The sequence below is a fragment of the Syngnathus acus genome, chromosome 2 (genome assembly GCF_901709675.1).
Source record: "Syngnathus acus chromosome 2, fSynAcu1.2, whole genome shotgun sequence".
Lineage (NCBI taxonomy): Eukaryota > Metazoa > Chordata > Actinopteri > Syngnathiformes > Syngnathidae > Syngnathus > Syngnathus acus.
In genome coordinates, this window is record NC_051088.1 from 24,520,822 (window position 1) to 24,543,836 (window position 23,015).

The window sequence follows — 23,015 nt, forward strand, 5'->3', positions numbered from 1 at the left end:
GCCACGCCTCTGTCAGTACGTGCACGGCGCTCTCTCATTTCACAGCAAACTCCAACTCGGCAATTCCGCCTTCGCTGTCAAATTTGTTGTTTTGCATCTTGTTCTCGGCGAGCGGGCTCTTTTTTTATTATTATTACTATTGTTAAAGACGCGATCGTGGGGCAGCCCAGAGGCGGCAGAGCAGCAAAGCCGTCACAAGGTGAGAACTTGAGCCCAGCAAACTTTCTTTGTCTTTGTTTTGCGCTGCAACTTTGACGCTGCGCTGCGCCGCGTTGTGCGTCGGCCGATGTGCTCCTGGGAAGTTTTGGGATAGTTGGCATATTTGGCATTGTTCTCGCCGGTGTTTTGATCATCCCGAGGTTGGCGCGCGTATGTTTTGCTTGGTGTTCTCCCGCCTCCCACGGCGATTTTCTCCCCCAAGCGTCTGCCAACGTTGCTTGACTTGCTTGCGGTATTATTAGCACACGAGCTAACCGCTTAGCATGTCCGCGCGTTAGCTGTCGTCTGTCGTGGATTTATCCGGTTAAAATAATCCCCAACGTACTATCCGAGCATCTGGCCTTTCTGTCATTCTCTTTTTTTTTAAATTTTGGGCAATTTTGATCGCCAGACTCGCCTTTTGTAAACCACCTGAAAACACTTTTACTGCGCGTTTTTTTCCCCCTCCCATGCTAGCAGTCTCCGGTGTGCTCTGAAAGTTTTCACGCTTTTGTGAAAGTTGCTTTTCTCCTCGGTTCATTTGTGCTCACTGTGGTGTAACTCGAACAAGCTCCTGGAGATGCTCGTTTAAAACACGGCATGCAGAGAAATCAAAGTATGGATTCTCCATAATGTGAGCGGGCGAGTGGTGCTCTCTCTCTCTCTCTCTCTCTCTCTCTCTCTCTCATTCAAGCAAGAGGCTTGTTGTCACTGGAGTTTGCGTGTCTTGTCAGCTCATTGCTTTATTTAGCTCCTTGGCTGCTCGCCTGGCTCCCCACTGCACTTAACACCTGACCTTTTGACTACAGGGAGTCACCGACATTGCAAAAAGCATCTAATGTACATCCACATTGCAGGATATTTGCAACGTGCAAACTCTTTCCAGGCCAAAACGCAGTTTTTCTAAAAAAAAACGCACGAGTTACAATTGAAGGTCCACCCTCATCTATTCAGATCCAATTAGGGCTGGCTATTCTTAAGAACCTCACAATTCCATGTTGATTATTTTTGCTTCGCTTATCAGTTCAGTGCGTGTGACGTAGGACATAACGCAGGGGTGTCAAAGTCGTTTTTTTCGTGGGCCGCATTGTAGTCATAGCTTCTTTCGGAGGGCCATGATGACCGTCAACCCAAATAAATGTATGAGCACCTCATGTTATATACAGTGAAAGCTACAAAACAAATCAGACAAGTAAAAACTGGACAAATATTTAAAAAAAAAAAATGATATTATTAAAAGTGAAGACAATTTGCAATTCTAGTAATGACACGAATTTGATGCACAATTTGTCTTCGCGGGCCACATAAGATAATGTTGCGGGCCGTATCTGGCCCCCGGGCCTTGAGTTTGACACCTGTGATATAACGTCTTAAAAACAATTTTAACAATAACTTATTTAGGCCTGTAGCGTAAAAAAAAAAAAAAAGTCCAACCAAACCACAAAGTGTAAACTCAAGGACTAAATTATTTGGACCAAAATGATGATCGATTGTTTTAATCACAATTATTCATCATTTTGGGGAACATAATACTTTGACTGAGCTACTTTTAAACAATATGTAAGCATATTTTAATGGTAAGTTGATTTGGTCCAACTAATCTTTTGCATGAATATGCAGTGCTGAATGGAATCATTTAATAAACGGATTAGTTCCTTTCTCAATGCATTTAAACTCAGTCGCAAGTGTGTAACTGACGAATTAAATCCATTTCTAGCAAATGACGCAGGGAAGTGGCTCCATGTGCATGAATGACACGAAGTAAACAACAACAGTCTCTGATTCTGTGACCGGCCGGCCTCGTGAGAGATACGTCTTTATTGGCATCCATTTGCGCCCCGCCCGATAAACCTGTCGCGGATGATGTGATTCACATCCACATACTGCGCTGAAAGAGCCAATGCTGCGTCAATAGCGTTCCGGACACAGAGCTACCACTCAGGGCAGAATAATTGATTTACCTTAAGTAAGTGTACTGCTAAAATGAACAACCTCATCACCAGCACAAACAAACCTGGAGGAAACGGCATCTTTCTCAACTTGAAGACCCGTTACACAACTTTTAAATTCGTCACGTATCCCCTCGCCCCCCTCACAATGTCCTTTAAGACTTTGCTCTCTCCGAACCATGTCGCGCTAGGTCTGCCCGGTTACCATGGCGACAGCACAAGTCCTGTCGCCAGTGATTGAAAATAGGAAAGCCCTGAAACGAGTGTGTCCGACAAGCCTGCACCGCAGCAGGGGAAGCTGCGCCACCGCACTGATCCTCTGTGGCCCGAACCATGTTAGCCGCCCTCTGGAAAACATTAGACACCAGCCAGGGTTCTGTTACAGATGTCTGTTGGTGTGTGTCAGGAGACTTCAAGCATCTTCCAACAATAACACAAGAATGTGTAATTTCCTCATGTGGCCCGTGCAGACAGGGGGATCAGGCCTTTTTTTGAAGTCCATTTTGGCTTTGCTACTTTAACCGAGGTTGTTTGTTAAGAAAACAGACTAATGTTGGAATCAGGCGACACATATTGGAAGTGATTTTGACACCATGTCAACAGTTATTGTGATTAGCACCGCAAAACTGTGCCTCGTTGTGATACTGTAGCCTAGCGAGGAAAGCTGTACTCGTGCTGCTAAATAAAATACGACCGAGGCCTGGTGCACACATGAAGATAACTGGACTGTCTTTGTCCCGGTTTGAAAGACAAATGCTGAATTATTCTTAAGATTATCAGGTGGTTCCAAGCAAATTGGTCTGCTACAAAAATGGACCTGGGAGGTCACTCTTGAATAACTTGGATATTTATGAGCACAAATTGTGATGTGTAGGGAAAGCAAGTAACTCCCGAGTATGAATTCTGACACAAAATCGAGAAGTGAACAAGGAAGATGGTGTGTATAAAAATTAGCATGAATTACCTGAGACATAAATGATAATAGCAGCCATTTCCTTGAGTACTGGCAGAGCTAGGATTTTTTTTTCTTTCATGGGTAACATTGTTTGGGTAGCCAAGGATAGCTCAAGGGGTCTGCAAAAAATAATTATGGACCCCCAAAATTGTTCATACCAATGCTATACTGCAAGTGCTATGCATTCATTTGCCTGCATGTCGGTACATGAAATGATGAGGTGTGTCATTATAAAAATGGAAACAACTGTGGCAAGATGAACTGTGTATAAGTCCCTCCCCCTTTTTTTTATTTCTTTTTTTAATACCCAAGGCAAATCAAAACTTTGACATGTCACGTCAATCACTTTTGCTACACTTGCAACACAACAGTTTTGAAACAAACATGAAGTCTTAATTATTTTTCTCCCAATGCAGAAGTCATGAGTGACCCTTCAATGAAAGCTAATATTTGCCTTGCGGTGTGTTTTCAAGGTGTGGCTGGAGCCGCCGCCATCATTGCGTCGGAGTGGAGTTGCCGTAGCAGCCCTGACGGGGCGCAGGAGGAGGGCGGCGGCAGCGGCGATGGAGATGGACTTGGCGACGGGGCAGACCGGGGATTGGACGGAGACCCTGAAGGGGTGTGGAGTCCTGACATTGAGCAGAGCTTTCAGGAAGCGCTGGCCATCTACCCTCCCTGCGGCAGGAGGAAGATTATACTTTCAGATGAGGGCAAGATGTACGGTGAGGAAGAGAAAATTAGTCCGCTTTCTACCTTCCGTGCAAATTAGGTTTGTCAGTTCACAGTCGAATTTTTTTTTGATAACTAGAATATCGATGCCGTATCGTTTTTATTGATATTGATACGTATCAGTGTTTTTAGCACACCCCTAATCAGTTCCTTTATATATATTTTTTATAATTGAATTTTTTTTATAATTATTTATTTATTTATTTATTTATTTTCAAAGTTTGGGAAAGACTGATAAAGAGTAGGTACTAGGTTGGTCATTTTTGACACTTCCCTTATAATTGATATCTAATTGATATTATGCTACAGCAAGTTCTACTATGCAAACAACCTCTTCTGCAAAAAAAAAAACATCTCCTTTTGGAGCAGTGGCAGAATCCAGCAAAAGTGTTTGTCCTGTTTTGGGAATTGACTGCTTTGTGTCTGAGTCAACCTCCCTTGTCGCATTTGGGGTGTTCTTTGTTTCGGTAAAGATGTAATGACTCAGCAGCACGACTTCCCAGAAGAGTGGAGACTGTGGCGCTGATGTTGATAATGTTAACGCATGTTTGCTTTGGCCTGGATTGGATCAGGCCGGCCGGTGGGGCTTGATTCGATCACCTTCGTCCCGATCCTCGTTTGCCGCAGTGAGTCGACGAGCAGCTGCTCGGGTGTGGTTTGCTTGGGATGGGATGGAGGGGGAAGCCTGTGAGAGAAATAGCTGACCAGGCACTTTGTCCCACCACATTTGGGAAGCCTATTAACTATGATGTCCTCCATTCTGTTTTTCCCTCCTTTTTTTTTTTTGCTTCATCTCCCCTGGCTGACTGCCAGCAACAACTACTAACTTTGATTTCAATTTGAGGGAGTCTATAAAAATCCAGCCGTAGTCTAAAGTTATTCCCCCATCTGGTTGAGACTTTTTTTTTTTTTTACTTTCACATTCATAATCGCTGCTTCATTTTGGGTTTTCCAGTTTTGTCAGCTTCGGAGTCTCATTGTGATGTCATTTCTCTTTCTCACCTGTAGGTCGAAATGAGCTGATCGCTCGCTATATTAAGCTACGGACAGGAAAGACACGCACACGCAAACAGGTAACCATGACGGTTACAACGTTGTAACCGCTGAGTCATCTTTTATTTGAGTTTGTTATCCAACCCAGTAAAAAAAAATGAAATCCTTGTTGTGAATATGTTCCTAATGTTAACCCTGGCCGTTAGGTGTCTAGTCACATACAGGTTCTGGCCCGCAAGAGGGTGCGTGAATACCAGGCGAGCATCAAGGTGGGCGCTCGCCGGATAAACGTCATCCCTCTGAGCTTATCTTCTTTTTCTCTTTCTCTCCATCCTGTCCTCTTTGCCGCCTTCCTCTACCTCCACGTGCGCCGTCAGGTCTCTAGTCACCTGCAAGTCTTGGCCAAACGAAAGTCTCGTGAGATTCACTCTAAGCTGAAGGTACGCGCTCGGTGTCGCTGCCACGCATGCCGCTCTGCCCCGACTCCGTTTACGATAACAGTCTCGATGACCTAAGGCTGACTGGCTTGCTCGTATTATGTCATGGAATCTTTTTTTTTTTTTGCTTTGTTTAAATTGCTACCATGAGCGACTGAGCTAGTGCATGATGGGGACTTGAGCTTTTGACATCAATAATTGATTTAGTTCCGCACATCTTTATGTTCTGGATTTGCCCATTGGCAGCTGAACAGGTTTGGTGACATCATCGGTCACTTTTAGCCCATGAATAAATAAAGAAATGATGCACGGCGCTAATGTTTGAAGTGCTATTACTTTGCATGAGCTTGGTTGACCAGAGGGTCACGTGACCCAGCATGCGTACGCACTAGGGGTGTAAATCGCGGGTTTTGTCACGATACGATATCATATCGATACAAAGGACCACGATACGATTATTGCCGATATCTTAAAGCCTGCTGTGATTCATTCACGATACATCACGATATAGTGCTCCACGATCGATATTTTTATTTATTTTTTTGAAATAAAAAATATAGAACAATATCCTGATTTATAACAATTCATACGCAAAATCAACAAGGTACTGCAAACTCTTTATTTAGGAAATTATAAGAGTATTGTAGTATACAAAGTGCTTATTTTAACACTGAACTTTATCGAATTCCTATATTTTTTCTCATATAAGTAAAGAAAAATGAATATTCTTTCTTTTTTTGTAATACCGTTAACTTTAAAGTGCATTACTGAACTATTTATTTACAATAATTTTCATTGTCCGTTGAGCCATCTTTTCTTTGGAATCCAAAGTGCTTCCAAACGAATGACTTGAAGCCCAAAGGGGAGCGAATTTCCTCGTCTTCTTGGGCACTAGCCATAGCACCAGCCCAGGAGCTCCCCTTTCACGTGCCTGCTCTGCTCACAACCCAGCACGCCGCGTACTGCTCCCGGAAAGAGGAAGCAAGCAACAATGAACTGGATTTCAAAATAAAGTCGCGTCTCATGTCCGAGGTCAAACACGGCGATATAAATCGATGTTTACGTTTAGCATCGATGCCAATAAATCGTAGAGCATTATATCGATTAATCGATGTGTATCGATGAATCGTTACACCCCTAGTACGCACACATAGATTTAACGAGCCTGGTCCGTACATCCTGGGAACGCTTTTGATGCATCCGCTCCGTGTTCCGTGTTTCCCCTCAGCTCTTCCAGATCTTCACTGGTTTTGAGTTTTCTTGTGGTTTTACCATATCCTGTCATCAACTGTCTTTATCAGCCCAGTATATTGAAATACCTATGAGTGGCCATTTTGTGACTGTTCTAATGGTAGTTCTATTTCCATTTGAAGTTTGTTGGCAATACTATTTTTGTTTAGTCTGGTAAAATGGTTCCCGTTTGTGACAAAGTCTGCTTTATTTATGATTTATACAATCAAGCTCCATCACACTTAATTGGGACGATACTGATTTTTTTTTTAATGTGACATTTCTTCTTTGCCGTAGGCCATGAACTTGGTAAGTTTTTGGTCATACTACGCCGCTTTTTTTTGTGCTTAATTGTTGGCCTTCACCGTTAACGCTTGCCCTCAATGCAGTGCAACTTCTACATGACAAATATTTGCTTTATCTGTGTTTTATTGATTTGAAGTGGCTTTAGTACCGTAAGGGTGGTGGCTGCAGTTTTCTTCTACTAGCACCTGTACAAGCTTTGGCATCACACTGAATCTGCTTTGCACTCTGTTCTGAATCCCTCGTAGTTATTGCATCATGCTGAGGTATTTTATGTCAAGACGTGCATGTTAGGTTTTTGGAAGATTCTTCGTCGGTGTGAATGCGAGTTTCTTGCCATCAGTCCAAGCTGCCCAAAAAAAAACATTTTTTGGTAGGCTTCGAGCTGTATCTAAAACAAACAAAAAAAGAAATGGACGGATGAAGTATTTGTGTATGCAGGCTGGCTTGCTGTCAAGGGTAGCCACCGATATTAACTCTTCGGAATGTTGCGTTGGTGTCTTGGGGTTTCTTCAGATAACATTTTCAATTCATGTTCAGGACCAGGTTTCCAAAGACAAAGCACTACAGACAGTGGCCAACCTCTCATCAGCTCAGATTGTGTCTGCAAGTGTGATGAAAAGCCAAGCTTCTTTCCCTCCGCCAGTCAGGGTACGAAAACACACCAACACACATCTGGCAAAAAGACTTTGGAGTAATAAAATCTCCTCTTTCCCTTCTCCGCTGTTTTCTTTGGTCTAGTTTTGGCCCGGCCACGTGCCAGGACAGCCTGGACATTCTCAGGAGTAAGCATCCTTTTTTTTTTTTTTTTTTTGCGTCACATGCTTGCGTGAGATGAGAGAATCTGAATATCGGAACGTTTTTTTTTTTTTTAATTGCTTCTTTTCTTTTAGCATCAAGCCCTTTGCACAGCCTCCTTACACAACACTAGCAGCTCCTGTTCCTCCACCCATCAGTAAGTCAAGAAATCTGAGCAGCATGGGTGACTATAAAATTGCAATTGCGCGGCCAGTCATGTAAAAAACAAATATTATATTAATATCCCCTTTTTATGTACTCATGTTGTATAATATTTAGCCGGCTTTCAAAACACTTATCGCTCACCGTTCTACTGTACCTTGCTCCTGCCGCTGACCTACTTATTGCTTCTTTTACGTTTTGAAATTGACCACAAGATTTCCGCTGACAGTGTGTTATTTATGAGGTGAAACCCCAAAGGTTAGCGTCAACCCATCTGTTTGGCAGGCTACGAGTCCCTGCCTCCCCCTCGCCCGGCAGCCATCGCGGCGGCGCCTGTGTGGCAGGACCGAACCATTGCCTCAGCAAAACTACGGCTTCTGGAGTACTCTGCTTTTATGGAGACGCAGAAAGATAGAGAGATGGTACGCTCCGTCGCCGGTGGACCACCGGGTTCATTTTATTTATTTTTTTTCTCCCCCCCCCCACGTGTTTCCCTTTTCTTCTCACCTCGGCTCGTCTCTTCTCGCAGTATAAGCATCTGTTTGTGCACATCGGCCCATCCAACCCCAGCTACAGCGACCCCGTGCTGGAGTCGATAGATGTCAGGCAGATTTACGACAAGTTCTCCGAGAAGAAAGGAGGCCTGAAGGAGCTATACGAGAAAGGGCCCCACAATGCTTTCTTTCTTGTCAAGTTCTGGGTGAGTAACCCTTAATACCTATGGCAAAAAAAAAAAATAAAATACATACGTTGATGAATTGTAACTAAACTGCTAATCCACAAATAAAGAAAAGTCGCAATTTAATCCAATTGACTTTTTATACGTCACCTACAATCGTCTACTTTATAAAACATGCTCCATTTTTCGAATGATTCATTTAGGCAGATCTGAGCAGCGATCTTGAAGAAGGTTCCGGTGCCTTCTACGGCGTGAGTAGCCAGTACAGTGGTACGGAGAATATCACAATCAGCGTCTCGACAAAGGTCTGCTCCTTCGGCAAGCAGGTGGTGGAAAAAGTCGAGGTAAGCCAAACAAAAGCTTTTTGCCAGCGTCCAAACGGCAGCGTTTTTTCAGCGCTCTTTTTTCTTGCGGACTTCAGACGGAGTACGCGCATACGGAAGGCGGGAAGCACGTGTTCCGTATCCATCGCTCACCTATGTGTGAATATATGATCAACTTCATCCACAAACTCAAACATCTACCGGAGAAGTATATGATGAATAGCGTGTTGGAGAACTTCACCATACTACAGGTTGGTAAAAAATATATTTTTTTAATTTAAGACTAGTGTATTTTTATCCACTCGCAAATATTCACATTCACTGGGAACCGACGCAACCAGTTACAACCACCTGCACTTTCTCCTGTCTTCCACTAGGTGGTGTCCAACAGAGAAACTCAAGAGACTCTGTTGTGTATCGCTTTTGTGTTTGAAGTGTCCACCAGTGAACACGGCGCACAGTACCACGTTTACCGCCTAGTTAACGACTAGCTATAACGGACACGCCAAGACTATCCTTACAGTCGGCCATTTTCTCCAACAGATTGACAGCGTTGACACACCAGCAGCGTTTTGCCTCACCAGCACAGCCCATATTTGAAACACTAAAGTCAAAACAACGTGTGATGCTTTTGGGAGTGTAAATAATCTGTTCATGTTCTGTTGTTCATGATAATCAGTTTCACTACTTTTCAGTGTTTTTAATCAGAAGAATAATAATGCTTCCGGAAGCAAAAATGAATGCATTTGTTCCCAGCAAAAGCCAACGTGTCGTTGACAGTGAGGACTTTGAATATGCAGTAGATAGGTCTACACACCCTTTTGCAAATATTTCAAGAGGAGGACTGGAATAACTGATCATGTGGTTGCACAAGTGTGCACACCCTCATGTAACTGGCATTTGGCAATGTTCCAAATGAACCAATAGCGGGCTTGGGACGAGATGTATTTTGTGAACTCACAAATGCTACGAGAATTCACCTTGCAGGCAAGATCAAGTGTGTATTAAGATGTAGCTGGACTCATGTTTTTCTTTGTAAGATAAGGCTTAATGGGAAGAAATAATTGATCACAGTCTTTTTTTTAATCACAAAAGCTATCAATTTGAACAGGGGTGTGTAGACTTTATATATCCACTGCCAAATGATTTTGTATGTTCTGTTTCATCACTATTATTGTATCTACCACAATAACCGTCTTCAGCTGTCCTGTGTGTAATGGCAGCATTTCCCGAATCACAAGAAAAGATGGCAATTCATACCTTGAAGGAAGCAAAGTGTGACTAGTTGACTCCGAACAAATCAAATCTTAGTGTTAACGAACGCTTTAGTCATTGCCAACAAATTAATCGACACAAAGGCGTCAGTGTTCTGACAGGATGAGAATTCCCTGAACTGTTTATTTGCCTTTGCTGCATTATTTCTACCTCCGTGTGAGTTGGGATTCAAATGTGCTTTCATAAAGCCCTGACCTAAGGAGCACTGACGTATAGGACGTGTACACTACATTTTTAATGGTACGTTTTATAAGCCAAAATTAGCTCAATATACTCTTATTTTTATTTTTGTAAAAGCAGATGTTTTTACCAGCACAGCTACCGCTAATACTCTAAAAATATATCTATTTTTTGCAGCCCTGGTCACCCACAGTGCACTGGGGTCAAGTTCTCTGAACTGACACTTGTTTAGCTCCGTGGAATGTTTTTAACTCTGTACACGTTATTTAGCAACACTCGTTAGTTGATCTGTCATCCCCTCATTTACTAGCAGGATTATACATCATGCGGACCGTGACAAGAATGTGTGTTTTTGTTTTCACGTCACGGAAGTTTGAGCCAACATGTTCACTCGGAAATAATCCCATTTGTTGTGTGGAGGCCCATTCCGCCATTTCGGTCATATTCCTTCTCCAGTCTATGTATACACATATGTTGAATATGTGCCTTTTAGGCTATGCCAATAAAATCACTCACGGTGTTTGCAGGACCCATCGAGTACTCTTCTAGTTACTGTCATGATGTTTGGATTGCAAATGGTGTGAAAATCTATATTTAACATTGCATTTCAAATCAATGCATAAACAAGGGGGCGTTTATTCAAATGAAAAAAAATGGGATTGGAATAAATGCACGGCGGATTACAGCTGCTAGGGGGCAGTGTTGCCACATTTACTGGAAGATTTTTCATTTCTGAGTAATATTACAATCCAGTATATTTTTATTTATATAGCGCTTTCACAACAGCTATCGCCGTAACAAAGCGTTTATGAAAATAAAATGTGTAAAAATACATCACAAAGTAATGGCAATGATATAAAGATAAAAACTTCTATTTCTACATCTGCCTTTTTGTTAGTCGAAGCTGTTAAAGATGAAAGAGTACTTGCAACCAAAACAGTCACATGGTCAGTTTTACTCAGAGCATCCCTTCATGAGTATGCAATTTTGAATTTTTTTTAATGTTCAAATGTGCCTGAGTTGAGAGTTAGTGCCCTGATTGTATGTTTACTGCACTAGCCGATTCTGCGTTGAAAAGACAATGTGACCTTTCAACATCTGTCATCGGCACCATTAACATAGCTGGAACATATCTCGAAGGACAACATTTACATAATTGATGGCTAAGGTCCCACTGTGTGCATTGGCTCCTATTGTGACAAATTTGAGTGGTAATAATGCCATTAGTTTGATGATAACCCACTGAAGCTTTTACAGCCTTAAGTTGTCGCATTGCAGGTGCGAAGGGTGTGGTGGGAAAATTCAGACATGCTTAAACGTAGCCAAAACCAATCCGGTTATACGCTCGCATTACTCTACTTCATTTTAGCCCCTCCTCCTTGTCACAATGCACTTTGGTAGGCTTACTCGTGCCATGGCCTGTTTCGCTCGGGCATCTCGCCAACATTGGAATTAGTCTCAATGTATGAACAGCATTAATGGTTTGATCGAGATGGATGTTTGGAATATAAAGGAGACTTGACTGTCTTGACCTTTACTGGAAAGGGGTTAGAAATTTGATGAGCAATTGTTGCTCATTACCTATAAGCCAGCATCAAAAAAATGGGTGGAGAAGATGTTCACAAAGCAGTGTGTCATGATGACCCATCATAACACAGAAGGTCAGCCTGAACAGTCATTGTCTGCTGTTTAAATCTCCCAAGCAGCAATCGTAACCGAGGCCCAACCCAAACAAGTAATGCAACTTACTCATCCAAATACACATCAACGGAATTAAAAAAAAAAACTACCCAGATTCAGTTTCTAATAGGTCATATTTATTTTTCAGGTAAGAGGAAAAAAGGTGGAAAAAGTTCTCAATGAGAAAAAGACACGTCACTTCACATCTGTCTACTCGCAAAGGGCATGGAGCAGCAAGCACAAAAATGTTACAAGTATGGACCGGCAACTTGAAGGAAATGTGAGGAATCGGCCTTGAAGACAAATGACAGCATCAAAGCAGCTGGAAAGCCTTGTAACATCTTATTCATGTGGAGAAAAGATTTCAAATTGGAAAACAAAAGCAAAAAAACCACAAAAGCAACTGCTATCAAGAATTTCAGCTACTTTTAGTTGGAAACCACAGAGATCAACGAGGTCAGTTTGATTTGATTCTGAAGGGGAAAAAGGGCCAAATTAAAATAGACTTCTTACTGTATTGGATTTGACATTTGTGGAATTTTAAGTATACTGAAATTTGACCAGATATAATTGACGCTTATGAAGAACCTTCTTTTTGAAAGTAAACAAATGCTCCAGCCTAGGTTGAGTTTTGACAATCAGACAACAAAATCTATAAAGTGTCACCATAATCTAATTTAATTATGACTGAAACGTTTTCATGGTTAGATACAAATAAAACAAAACGAAGCGGCCCTCAAATTGATCCCTGTGGGACTCCCTTTTCTAAGATAATTAGGTCAGTTTGTATGCAATGAACCCAAGGTCCGAAAAAACTGGAGCATTACGTGGCAAAGGACAGAATCGTAGAGTTTAAATCCAATGATAAAAATGGATGCATCGTGTCAAATATTTACACACAACTCAAATCCTCTCACACGTGCTCATTGTGAAATACTTCTTCCCGTGCTGTGTAGACTATCAAATCGTTTGAACAGTGCAGTCAGCGTTTGTTTGCATGTTGGCGACTCGTCAGTCCCTCATCATCGTTTCTTCTGCCTTCCCACCTCAACTGGGCGCGGCTCAGGCGCTGGGTGGAGCTGCTTCCACGCCTCTCGTGCTTTTGTGCACACGTCCGCTGCTAGAAGCTGCGCCGCGCTTCTCTGCTTCGGACGAGCAAGCCTTTCGATCGATCGAGCGAGCGAGCACCGAGCAGGAGACGGACGATGCTTGCGGAGCCGCTGCGTTCGGCCATGACGGTCGGGAAAGTGGATGACACCTCGCTGGCTGTGCCGTCTGACGCCAGGCTGCACACGGGAGCGCACCGGGTGCTGGATCAAGTGCAGACCATCAAGAGGAGCAAGTCCAAACACGGAAAGAACGGCACTCCTACAAGTACGAAACAACTTTGCGCGCACGCTGCAGGAAAAACCGTCACAATCAATCGAGAAGCAAGGCTCTAGAAAAGGAAGTCGTCAAATCCATTTTCCTTCTCCGGACTTCAAAATCATATGGCAAATTTGCCCGCCCATTTATTGTATTGCAGCAACAGTTTGGTTTGGACGTCGTCATGCAAAATAGAAGCAAGGATATTTTAATGCTAATTTTGTGGTTAAAAAAAAAAAAAACTTCAGGAATGAAAATAAAGAGGAGGGGATGCAATTTGGACCCCCACCCACAAAAAAATGATGTGGCGAGGCAGATCTAATGCTCTTTCACTAAATGCCAGAATAATTTTTCCTAATGTCAGAAAGTTTAGGCTGTATCATAAATGCAACCGTACAGTTGGCCTAATTCTGACTCACCCAGCCTAAAAGTATGTTGAATGCCAAAATGAGTGCTTTCAACCCTTGGATTCATAAAAGTACATTTGGGGGCCTTGGAAATAGAAATACCAAAGAGTCCAATAGGATAGAGCAAGAACTATGCACTCCAACTGCGCCCTTTTTGTGACTGGGTGTGAATGTGACCTGTGGCTGCATCCACTCAAGAATTTGATGATGTCCAACTTTCCCTGCTGGCTGGCCGGAGTGTTTTGCTCCCTCCGAGCAAGGGAATGCAGCCCTCCCCGTGTGTGGCTTTTGACCCGTCACACTCAAGCTTTTTTCAGCTTGAGTGCTTACATGAAAAGAAAGAAGAAAGCACAGAGAGAAAGTGTCTTTTGTGTCGTTGAGAATCCGAGGAGAGAAGAGAAGCTCTCGGATAGCTTCTACGCTTTCACATGTTGCGACACGTGATCACCAGTGCCAAATATGGTGTGTAGTCAATAAGCCTCTCCTCAAATTATTGGAATATTTGACACAGACAAATATTTGGCACGTCTCGAATTCGTTTTTTTTTTTTTTTTACGTTTAAAATTCAACTTGGTTTTGTTATGTCATGAGGCATGTGGTGTTTCCAATCATTGACTAGCTAACACGCTACATGAGTGCAGAAAGAAAGAGAATCATAACCAAGGGAATTCATTTCCAGTTAGCGCATGTTAGCACATCACGCTTTAGTCAGTCGAAGCTGTTTTATTGCTGTTCATCCCAAATGATCATCGCTAACAATCCGGCAAAGGTATTATGGAAGGGTGATGCCCATAGATTTTGTTTGTTATGAATATAGGAACATCCAACCAGGTGCACAAAATCGGTCTTTAATGAGTCAAATATTCCAAGAGCGATGTGTCCCGCAGAAAAAGAGCCACATGCGGCCCTAGCGCCACAGGTTGCAGACCCCATTGTTATTGTAGCCATCTTTAGTGAAATCTCCTTAACAGCGTGGAAACTAAAAGGCGAGCCCATCATAATTGTTTAATGGTTGGTTTCGGTGCGATGATTAACACGTGTTCGTGAATCATACGTGACGAACAAATGTACTTCAACATGTTTATGCAGGTGACATGATGTCATGTCTGTTTCACAGCCAAGTGCCAATGCGGGGAAAAACATTAAATAACATTTTTTAACTGTTTTTTTTTTTTTAAATAAAATAATAAAATTAAAAATAAAATGTTTTTAACTGTTTTTTTTTTCAACTTGTTGATTGACTGTGACAAAGGTGGAAACTCCTTTTGTTGTTTATTACGGGGCTTTGCCATTTTTTGAATCTTTCTGTTCATCCAGACATACGTGTTTGCCAATTGGCATTCTGCCCTGTTGTCGTGTCCCTGTGCTATTTTATTTATTTTTTTCCTTTCAACCGCCCTCATCAGTGTCCTCTTTCTTTCCACAGGCCCAACTTTGCCACCATTGTCACCACTGGACGAGTTTGGAACATTCCAGTTTTTGCCCAGCAAAGCCAATGGCACTTTCGGTCGTAGTGTCTCCACCAAGACGACAGCGTTCAACAAAGCGGTAATTGTTTCACACTCCCATTGCATTTTGTGCCCTTTGAGAAACCCAAACCCAAATACCGTAATTTTCGGACTATAAGTCGCACCGGAGTATAAGTCGCACCAGCCATAAAATGCCCAAAAAAGTGAAAAAACCCCATATATATGTATGTAAGTCGCTCCTGAGTATAAGTCGCCCCCCCACCCAAACTATGAAAAAAAAAACGCGACTTATAGTCCGAAAATTACGGTATGCTGCAATGTTTTTAGATCATTTCCCGCTTTATCTTCTTGTGTGATGTTTTCTTTAGTCATTTGTTTTGGAACATTTCCGTCTGTAATTAATCATTGATACATTCTTACACGACACGCTTGCTAGGAAGTCTGGTCTTGGTCGGGAATGGTTGTTGGCAGTTTGCCAGCTCTGAGGAGGATAATTGGGATAGAAAATGGAGGGATTGATAGCTGGATGGGATTGTTTTTGTGTGCTCTTTCTGGTGTGCACACATTTCATTTGAAGAATATTATCATAAGAATATTATTTCAGTTGTTATCCAATTTATTATTATCTTATGGAAAGAATTCTATTGATTTAGACTGGCATCCATTAAACAAGGGGCGTTCAAAAGTCCTTTTCGGTTAAACAAACGAACACTTGTTAAACGGTAAGTGACGTGACTGCCCATCGATTGGTCAAGCAAACACAGAGAGACTAAGTAATCATGCCAGAATATCCAAGTTTCGTTGCGTTACTGTAACGAACATCTACTTGAGCTGTTACGTTTTGTAATTTTTTTTTATGACATAATTAATTAATTCACGTGTTTACACAATTAGCCTGCCTTTTGCATTTTTTTGGGAGCAGGCCAAGTTTGAACGCGCAAAAAGTAACTCCCAGACAGTTGCAAATGTCCAACAGATTGCCAACTGTTATTAGTTGGGCAATTGAATGCTGATCTTCAATTGAAAGGTGTGTCTGTTGAATAGGAACGCCTCCCAGTCTGTCTTAACTGTATAACATGCAGGTGTCTGCCTCAGGCAACTGGCTTTGTCTTACACTAAAGTCAAAAAATACACTACTGTAGAAGAGAGTGAGGTCTAAGACCTTATACTTGCACTTAAACAAAATATTATATAAAGGTTAGAAATAACATACTTTTATAAATGCATATATTTTTATTATTATTAACACAGTTACTTGTTACTAGCTTTGAAAACGATTTTAAAACCAGCATATAATTGAAATTAAATTGACTAGAACCCTCAACTAAAATCCCTACTATGCTAGTTTTCTGAAAAAAGAAAACCTTGCCACAGTTTGCCTTTAGCACTCGATGTGCTTGAAAAACATGGAATGCCATTTTGGCATCAGTATGCCGAGTTTTATTCACCATGAAAATGTAATTTTTTGTTGTTGTTGTTGTTGTTGTTTTTTCCCCCCCAAATTGTTCTCCAGTGTTCATCAACCATCAGCAAAAAAAAAGAAATATTTGATTGCTCTTTTGAGAAGCTGACAACATTTTTAATCCTCTTATTCTACTTCGTGTAACAAAATGATCTTCTATTGATTGTAGGCCCCAATACATTAAAATAATATTGTTCTAAATAAAGTGCTCTTAGTTGCAGTGCCATTTATTGCGATATTGCACTCTGCATTTTATCATCTGCTTTGATTAATTATGTGACATTTTACCGAAAAATTGTCGCCAATCAGGGTGCATGGCAAGATACTGGCACACAAAATAAAAAGATGATGTAACAGGCTGCAATTAAGTCGTTTTAATGACGCTGGGACTGTGAATTCAGGTTGTGCTGGTGCTGCACACAAAGCACTTGTGTGTTTTGCTGCAGGGAGTCTCCAGTTGCAGGTATTATCTTACCTGCCCATAGTCTGTGTGATTGTTCACTGCTTTCTGCTGCCCTCCACATAAAAAGAAGATGAAAACAAAGGTCAAAGCACGCAGGAAAGAAATAAATAAGCCATTGAAACGTAATCCAGCACATAAAGCCATTTTTATGCTGCTGTTTCTCCAAATCAAATTGAATTTTTTTTTTTTCCCTGCCTCTATTTTGCAGCAATATGCCCATAAGAGTCGAACTCAGTCCACAAAAAGCTTGGGAGCAAAACACCTCAGCACGTCTGGTGCATGGGAACAACAACTCAATGCTGCCAACTGGCCTCAAAGTCCCGCCGGGATGAAATCCAGCCGCAGCGATCCCGCCTTGGCTCCTGCAAACAACAGGGTGAGCACATCTGACGGTGGCTGGCAAGATGCTGACGTGTTTTCTTCATCGTTCGTAACGTTGGTTTGGTGTTTTGGTAGCGAGTCAAAGGGCAGACCACCCAGACTCAAGTGAAGAGACTCAGCGCTTACTCCACCAGCAACGGCTTCCACACGGGTGTGGGCCAACAACGATATTTGGAAGCGCCTCCCGATCAGTCGCACGGCATCAAAACGTCCAAGATTGAACAGCAACCAGGGTAGGTTTGATTCTTGTCACCATCTCGAACACAAAAGAAGAAATATGTGTTTTTAAAAAAAAAAAATTGTACGTCTACAGCCTCAATGGTTCGTCGGATTTGACCATCAAGGAAGCTGTGGAGTTCTTGTCTCACCCCGAGGAGAATTTCCAGCAGTGCGGCGCCACCATCATTCAGCAAACCACTTTTAAAGACGATCGTGCCAAACAAGAGGTCAGTCTGAGTTTCTTAGAACCACCAAAAAAATTTCGATGGGATGTTAAGATGACCGAAGGAGCCGATGGCATATGAATGAACTTTGTGTTTCTCTATCAGGTTCTCCAGCTTGGGGGGATCCCCACTCTGGTGTCTCTGCTGCGCAGCCCAAATCCTGCTGTGAGCCTGGCCGCCGCCGGGGCCTTGAGGAACCTGGTCTTCAAGGACCACAAGAATAAGCAGCAGGTTCAACAATGCGGCGGTATCGCCAAAGCCCTGCAGTTACTCAAGGAGACGGAATGTAGCGAGACGCAGAAGCAGATCACAGGTGGCGCCTTTGAGCACGTGCAAAATATCATGACGGCAAACTTGAGTTTTTTCTCATCTGTGACTTGGGTAGGCCTGCTTTGGAACTTGTCTTCTGCCGACGAGCTGAAGGGGGAACTCATAGCCACGGCGCTGCCCGCCTTGACCGAGAACGTGGTGGTGCCGTTCACACGCTGGTCGGACGACAGCGCCTCCAACAACATCCACCCTGAAGTGTTCTACAACACCACGGGGTGCCTGCGGTGAGAGTCTATATTATTGAAAGCCTATTAAGTACTTTGATGTATTCCATATAGTGCATTAGAAATAAAAAATATTATTATATAATTTTTATAATAAGAATTATTTTTATTTTTTATTATATTTATTTTATATGTATTAGTGTTATTATCATTATTATTATTATCATTATTATTATAATACAGCCTAAGGTTCATGTACTAGTATGCTCTTTGTCCTGTGATTATTATTATTATTTTTTTTTACTTCTAGTGTCCCACTCGTACGCAATTTTACAATACACCTTTAAAAAATGCTGGGTTAAAAACAACCCAACCCAAAAGTTCCACTAGTAGCATGCAGATATCGATTTGTGCACTGTTTTGGTTCGTTGTATGGTTTTGTATGCTTCCCATCCTAATATTTGCATTTGAAATGTTTGCAGCAACCTGAGCTGCGCTAAGCTGCGGGAGAGGACGGCCATGAGAGACTGCCGCGGACTTATCGATTCGCTCATGTGCTACCTTCAGTCCTGTGTGGCTGACAACAACCCTGACGACAAGGTAGGCCCGGTTCATTCAGAGCGTCAAATGACTCCTTCTCAGTGGTCGGACGAGTCGGACTCGAGCGGCATTCGCTCAGATATGACAAAAATGATGAAAGATGTGGTCTTGATGTGTCCTAAAATCAATTTTCGAAAGTTCACGAGCATGTTACAAGTGCCTCATGTGACTCTCATGATTTGCATAATTCCTGCTTTCAATCATTTGCACGCTCACGTAGCTTCCTTAAAAATGGGTTGCACTGGCTTTTCCTGTCAATCTAGCCTTTGGCAACAGTACACAGTAACGAGTGTTCAGCCTCTGTGTTTTTGCAAATGGATACAGTCGACCTCCAAAAGGAACGGTGGTTGCCCGAATGCGTAGTCTCTCATCCAAAAAGTGAAACTTCTATCATATCATTGATGGATTGACTCTGTGTCCTTTATGTAGTCTGTGGAGAACTGTGCATGCATCCTCCATAATTTGACCTACCAGCTGGAAAGCGAGTCCCCCAAGTGCTTTGCTGACTTCATCCCTTCAACGGAGAGCCAATCCGGCAGGAAAAGCCCGACGGTCGGATGCTTCAGCCCAAAGAGCGGCAAGGTTCAAAAGGAGGTAAATATGAGGAAGGGAAAAAAAACCTTGAGCCCCCCCGTGGACCATCTTGTCCAAGGTGACCCGGTTCTCCTCCTTTTCTCGTCAGTTTTCGTTCGAAAACGTTCGAGGAATGCTGGATGACATTGACCCGAAAGGTGCCAAGTGGTTGTGCCATCCCAAAGCTATGCAGACCTACTTGTCTCTGCTCAGCTCGTCAAAGAAAGACGCCACCTTGGAGGCCTGCTGTGGTGCGCTGCAGAACTTGACTGCCAGCAAACATCTTGTAAGTCCATGGCATTGAATATGAAAAGTCTGCACACCCCTGTTCAGATGTTGCGATTAAAAAAAGTGACTTTTAATGTGACCTTTCTCATGTACAACTGAATAGATTTTTTTTCTTCAACTTTTGTAAAATACTGCTGAATTGATGCGTTTGCAAAAATGTCCACACCCTCTCTTAACTTGCGTTCAGAATGAACCGGTTTCATTCAAAATGGAAGTCAGCGCACACACCTGCCACAATTCAACTGAAGAATTGTTTCTCTTCCAGGGGTCAGGTGCCATGAGTCAGATCCTGGTCCAGAAGTTGGGGGCTCTGATGCATATTGTCCCTCTGTTGAGGTCACCTAAGGCCAGCCTGCAGAAGGCCGCTGTGTCCCTGCTGGGCAACATTGGTCGAACCGGCGGCGGCTTGCAGACCACCATGGGTGAGAATTCTCTGGTCCTCTGCTTTCCAGGCAGGCAGCAGCGCTGAGTGTCTCCTGTGTTTTCTGTAGCAAAGCAGGTTTTGCCGGAGCTCACCGGGCTTCTCTCTGCTGGCCCCCAAGAGCTGGGCAACAATGACGAAAGCTTGGCGACAGTTTGCAACACTGTCCGTAATCTGATGATGGTGGACACGGAGGTCAACAAGAAGTTTATCGATAGTGATTTGGTGTCATCGGTGGCCGATCTCAGTGGGAATAGGTGAGTTTGAGAGTGGGTCAAAGGTGAATTAAGCCTCTTGTCCGCTCCACACAAAGCGATGTGGCTGATTAAAGTGAACAATGTGATTTTTATTTTACCGCCAGACACTTTGAATGCCATTAAAATAATACAAACAGGCGAGTAATAAAGGAGAATGTGGATATTCAACATTCGTTCACAGTAATTGTGCATTTTGGTGACAGAGACTCTCCGCACTTCACTTTTTTAGCTATACATACAAATGACATAAATGGAGTTAAGTATATAAACACTGTGTAAAATGTAATGGTATCATTTGGCAGAGGCTAGCTGAATCTCGCTTTATAACCGGAGACAGAAGTTTTGTAACTAAAGCTCATGTGGTCTGACGTTTTACGACATTTTACTCTGGCTGTTAAATTTATGATGTTGCGACGCTATTCGTGTCATTCAAATTTCAAATGGCACTAAAACTAGTCATGTAAACAATTCAGTCGCTTTGGGCCATGTTGCTTGGCTCATTCAAACTACGATGTACATTTTGTAGACTGCACATAGAAAATGACGCTGTGGTTAAAATAAGTATTCGTTTTAAAGAATGTTTTTTTTCTTCCAGGTCTTTACCCAAAGCCAGCAAAGCAGCCTCTGTGCTCCTCTATCACTTTTGGAATGACAAGAACTTACAAAACATTTTGAAAAAGGTAAATAGCAAAAACAGCGCAACACAATTAACTCTTTTGGTCCACAACCGTGCAGACACAACACACGACGGGGCCAGCGATTTGTATTGTCGTGTTTTGTTATTAGTCAAAGTGCACATTCACTTTCTCTGTGGAGCCCTACCCAAGTCGTTGCGTGAATACAGAAACAAACTCTTTGGAATCCCGGCAGACTGGTTCGCAGCGCTCACTGTCAGTCATGGGAGGTGTCATGGAGGGAAAATGAACCATTATCAAAAGGTCAGGACGCTGAGGTTCTGAAACGTAGTTGTCACGAAGACTAGCACAGTTGGCTACTTTGCATACAGAGGTGTGACATTGAACGGGTCTCAATTGCATAAGGCAAAACATGTCAATGTAATATTGTGGTTCATCATTTAAAATGGTGTAAATTCATAGATTTATATTGAAATACATGTTTAATGATAATTGATAAGACTGAGACCTGTATAGCTATACCATTCAACAAATTCAGTTTTCCTGATTTTTGGGGACATGGCTAAAACAGCACCCAGTAATTCACTTGGATATCCAGAATTAGTCATCCCGCCCGCGACTGATGGGCAAATGAAGCTTCAAGATGATTCATGAACCCGTTGTTGTGTTTATTTAGACCTCTCGATGGCACACTCTGAAAGCCCACCAACTTGCCATTTCTTAAAACCCTCACTTTAACCCAACATTGCCATCTAGAGGAGACAAAGAATACAACAACTGGTTCATGAAGCTTCATTTTGCCATCACTACCTCCCGCCGCATGCGGTTAGGCTACCGTAATATATCGAAACGTAAAGCGTGTGCTCGGATGTTTGTCATGTGGTGTGAGCCACAGGTTGAATAACATTGGCACTCTTCCGCGGCATCCGGAAGCCTGTTAGCCTCACAAGCTAGCTGGTGGCTAGCACTTTGTGTTGTGATCATCTTGGTCGGATATATTCCAGCCACCGGATTTTAACAGCTATATTTTCACCACTCAAACATGACATCAGAAAGGTACAAAACAAATAGAATTGAAAGTTGAGCTTGGCGTGTTTTCAGCGTCTGACAGCTGAGAGAATATTTTGATTTTGAAGCCTCGATTTGTCAATTGTTTTACTACCTGTGTTGATTTTATAAGATATTTTCGTTTTCACTTGTTAGTCATGATGTTGTATAAGTACCTTTGTGGTTGAACTGTTTTTAATTTTGAACTCTTTGATCCACAGCTAGGAATGAGCAAGTCATTATTCATCAACGACAACACCACGGCGGCGTACAGGTCCATGCAGATTATTGAGTGATGGAAACTGGGGAGCGACGCCACCTTTGCCCATAGGTATACTTTTGGAATGCAATAGCCTTAAAACCTTTTTTTCTTTTTGTCTCCACCTCTTTTCAATGCATGTTTTTGTGTGCTTCTAGATGGAAATCAGCACGTAGGGTAAAATGACCGACTTTACAATCGGTGTGTTGAAAGAGCCTTAGCGACTATAAATCGCATCATTGCTGAGCATATTATGTTTGGAAAAAAAAAAAAAAGAAGCTTTGAACGTCATTATTAATTTTGCGGTGTTGTCTGTATTTAATTTGGATTGGTTTGCATCTGTGCATATGAATGGGCAAGTGTGTTTTTCGCTTGGTTAACTTGTGTGATTTTGTTATGGCTTCAGTTGAGTAGTAAATGTGTCGTGAAAATGCTAAAATATATCACTTACAATCACATCTTTCTTGAGGACGATGATGAATGTGAATGAAAGAAAAAGGAGAATATATGTCTTGTTAATTTAATCTCTTTCTCAACAACAATTTTTAACTTTGCTAAAC

The 23,015-nt window shown here is 42.3% G+C and overlaps 2 protein-coding genes across 3 annotated transcripts; both read left to right on the forward strand.

Annotated features, from left to right (window-relative positions):
* Positions 1-10,740, forward strand: tead3a (TEA domain family member 3 a). Its single transcript, XM_037275092.1, has 14 exons — positions 1-199; positions 3,576-3,824; positions 4,840-4,904; positions 5,031-5,093; positions 5,202-5,264; positions 6,789-6,800; positions 7,335-7,445; positions 7,536-7,579; positions 7,688-7,749; positions 8,040-8,176; positions 8,284-8,454; positions 8,637-8,777; positions 8,855-9,007; positions 9,134-10,740. Exons 2-14 carry the CDS (start codon positions 3,818-3,820, stop codon positions 9,245-9,247), a joined length of 1,143 nt encoding a protein of 380 aa, XP_037130987.1. The 5' UTR covers positions 1-199; positions 3,576-3,817; the 3' UTR covers positions 9,248-10,740.
* Positions 10,741-12,969: 2,229 nt separating this feature from the next.
* LOC119138530 (plakophilin-1) lies at positions 12,970-22,629 on the forward strand. 2 transcript variants are annotated; one of them, XM_037278689.1, is made up of 15 exons: positions 12,970-13,265; positions 15,090-15,211; positions 17,266-17,433; positions 17,514-17,671; positions 17,752-17,884; positions 17,987-18,194; positions 18,267-18,435; positions 18,858-18,975; positions 19,405-19,569; positions 19,658-19,834; positions 20,102-20,258; positions 20,328-20,514; positions 21,110-21,194; positions 22,418-22,527; positions 22,614-22,629. In XM_037278689.1, the coding sequence occupies exons 1-14, from the start codon at positions 13,097-13,099 to the stop codon at positions 22,490-22,492; spliced, it is 2,091 nt and encodes a 696-aa protein (XP_037134584.1). In that variant the 5' UTR covers positions 12,970-13,096; the 3' UTR covers positions 22,493-22,527; positions 22,614-22,629. The 2 variants fall into 2 exon arrangements, with proteins under 2 accessions (XP_037134584.1, XP_037134575.1); XM_037278680.1 differs by lacking the exon at positions 22,614-22,629 and having other exon boundaries at positions 12,971-13,265; positions 22,418-22,564.
* The last annotated feature ends 386 nt before the right edge of the window (positions 22,630-23,015 follow it).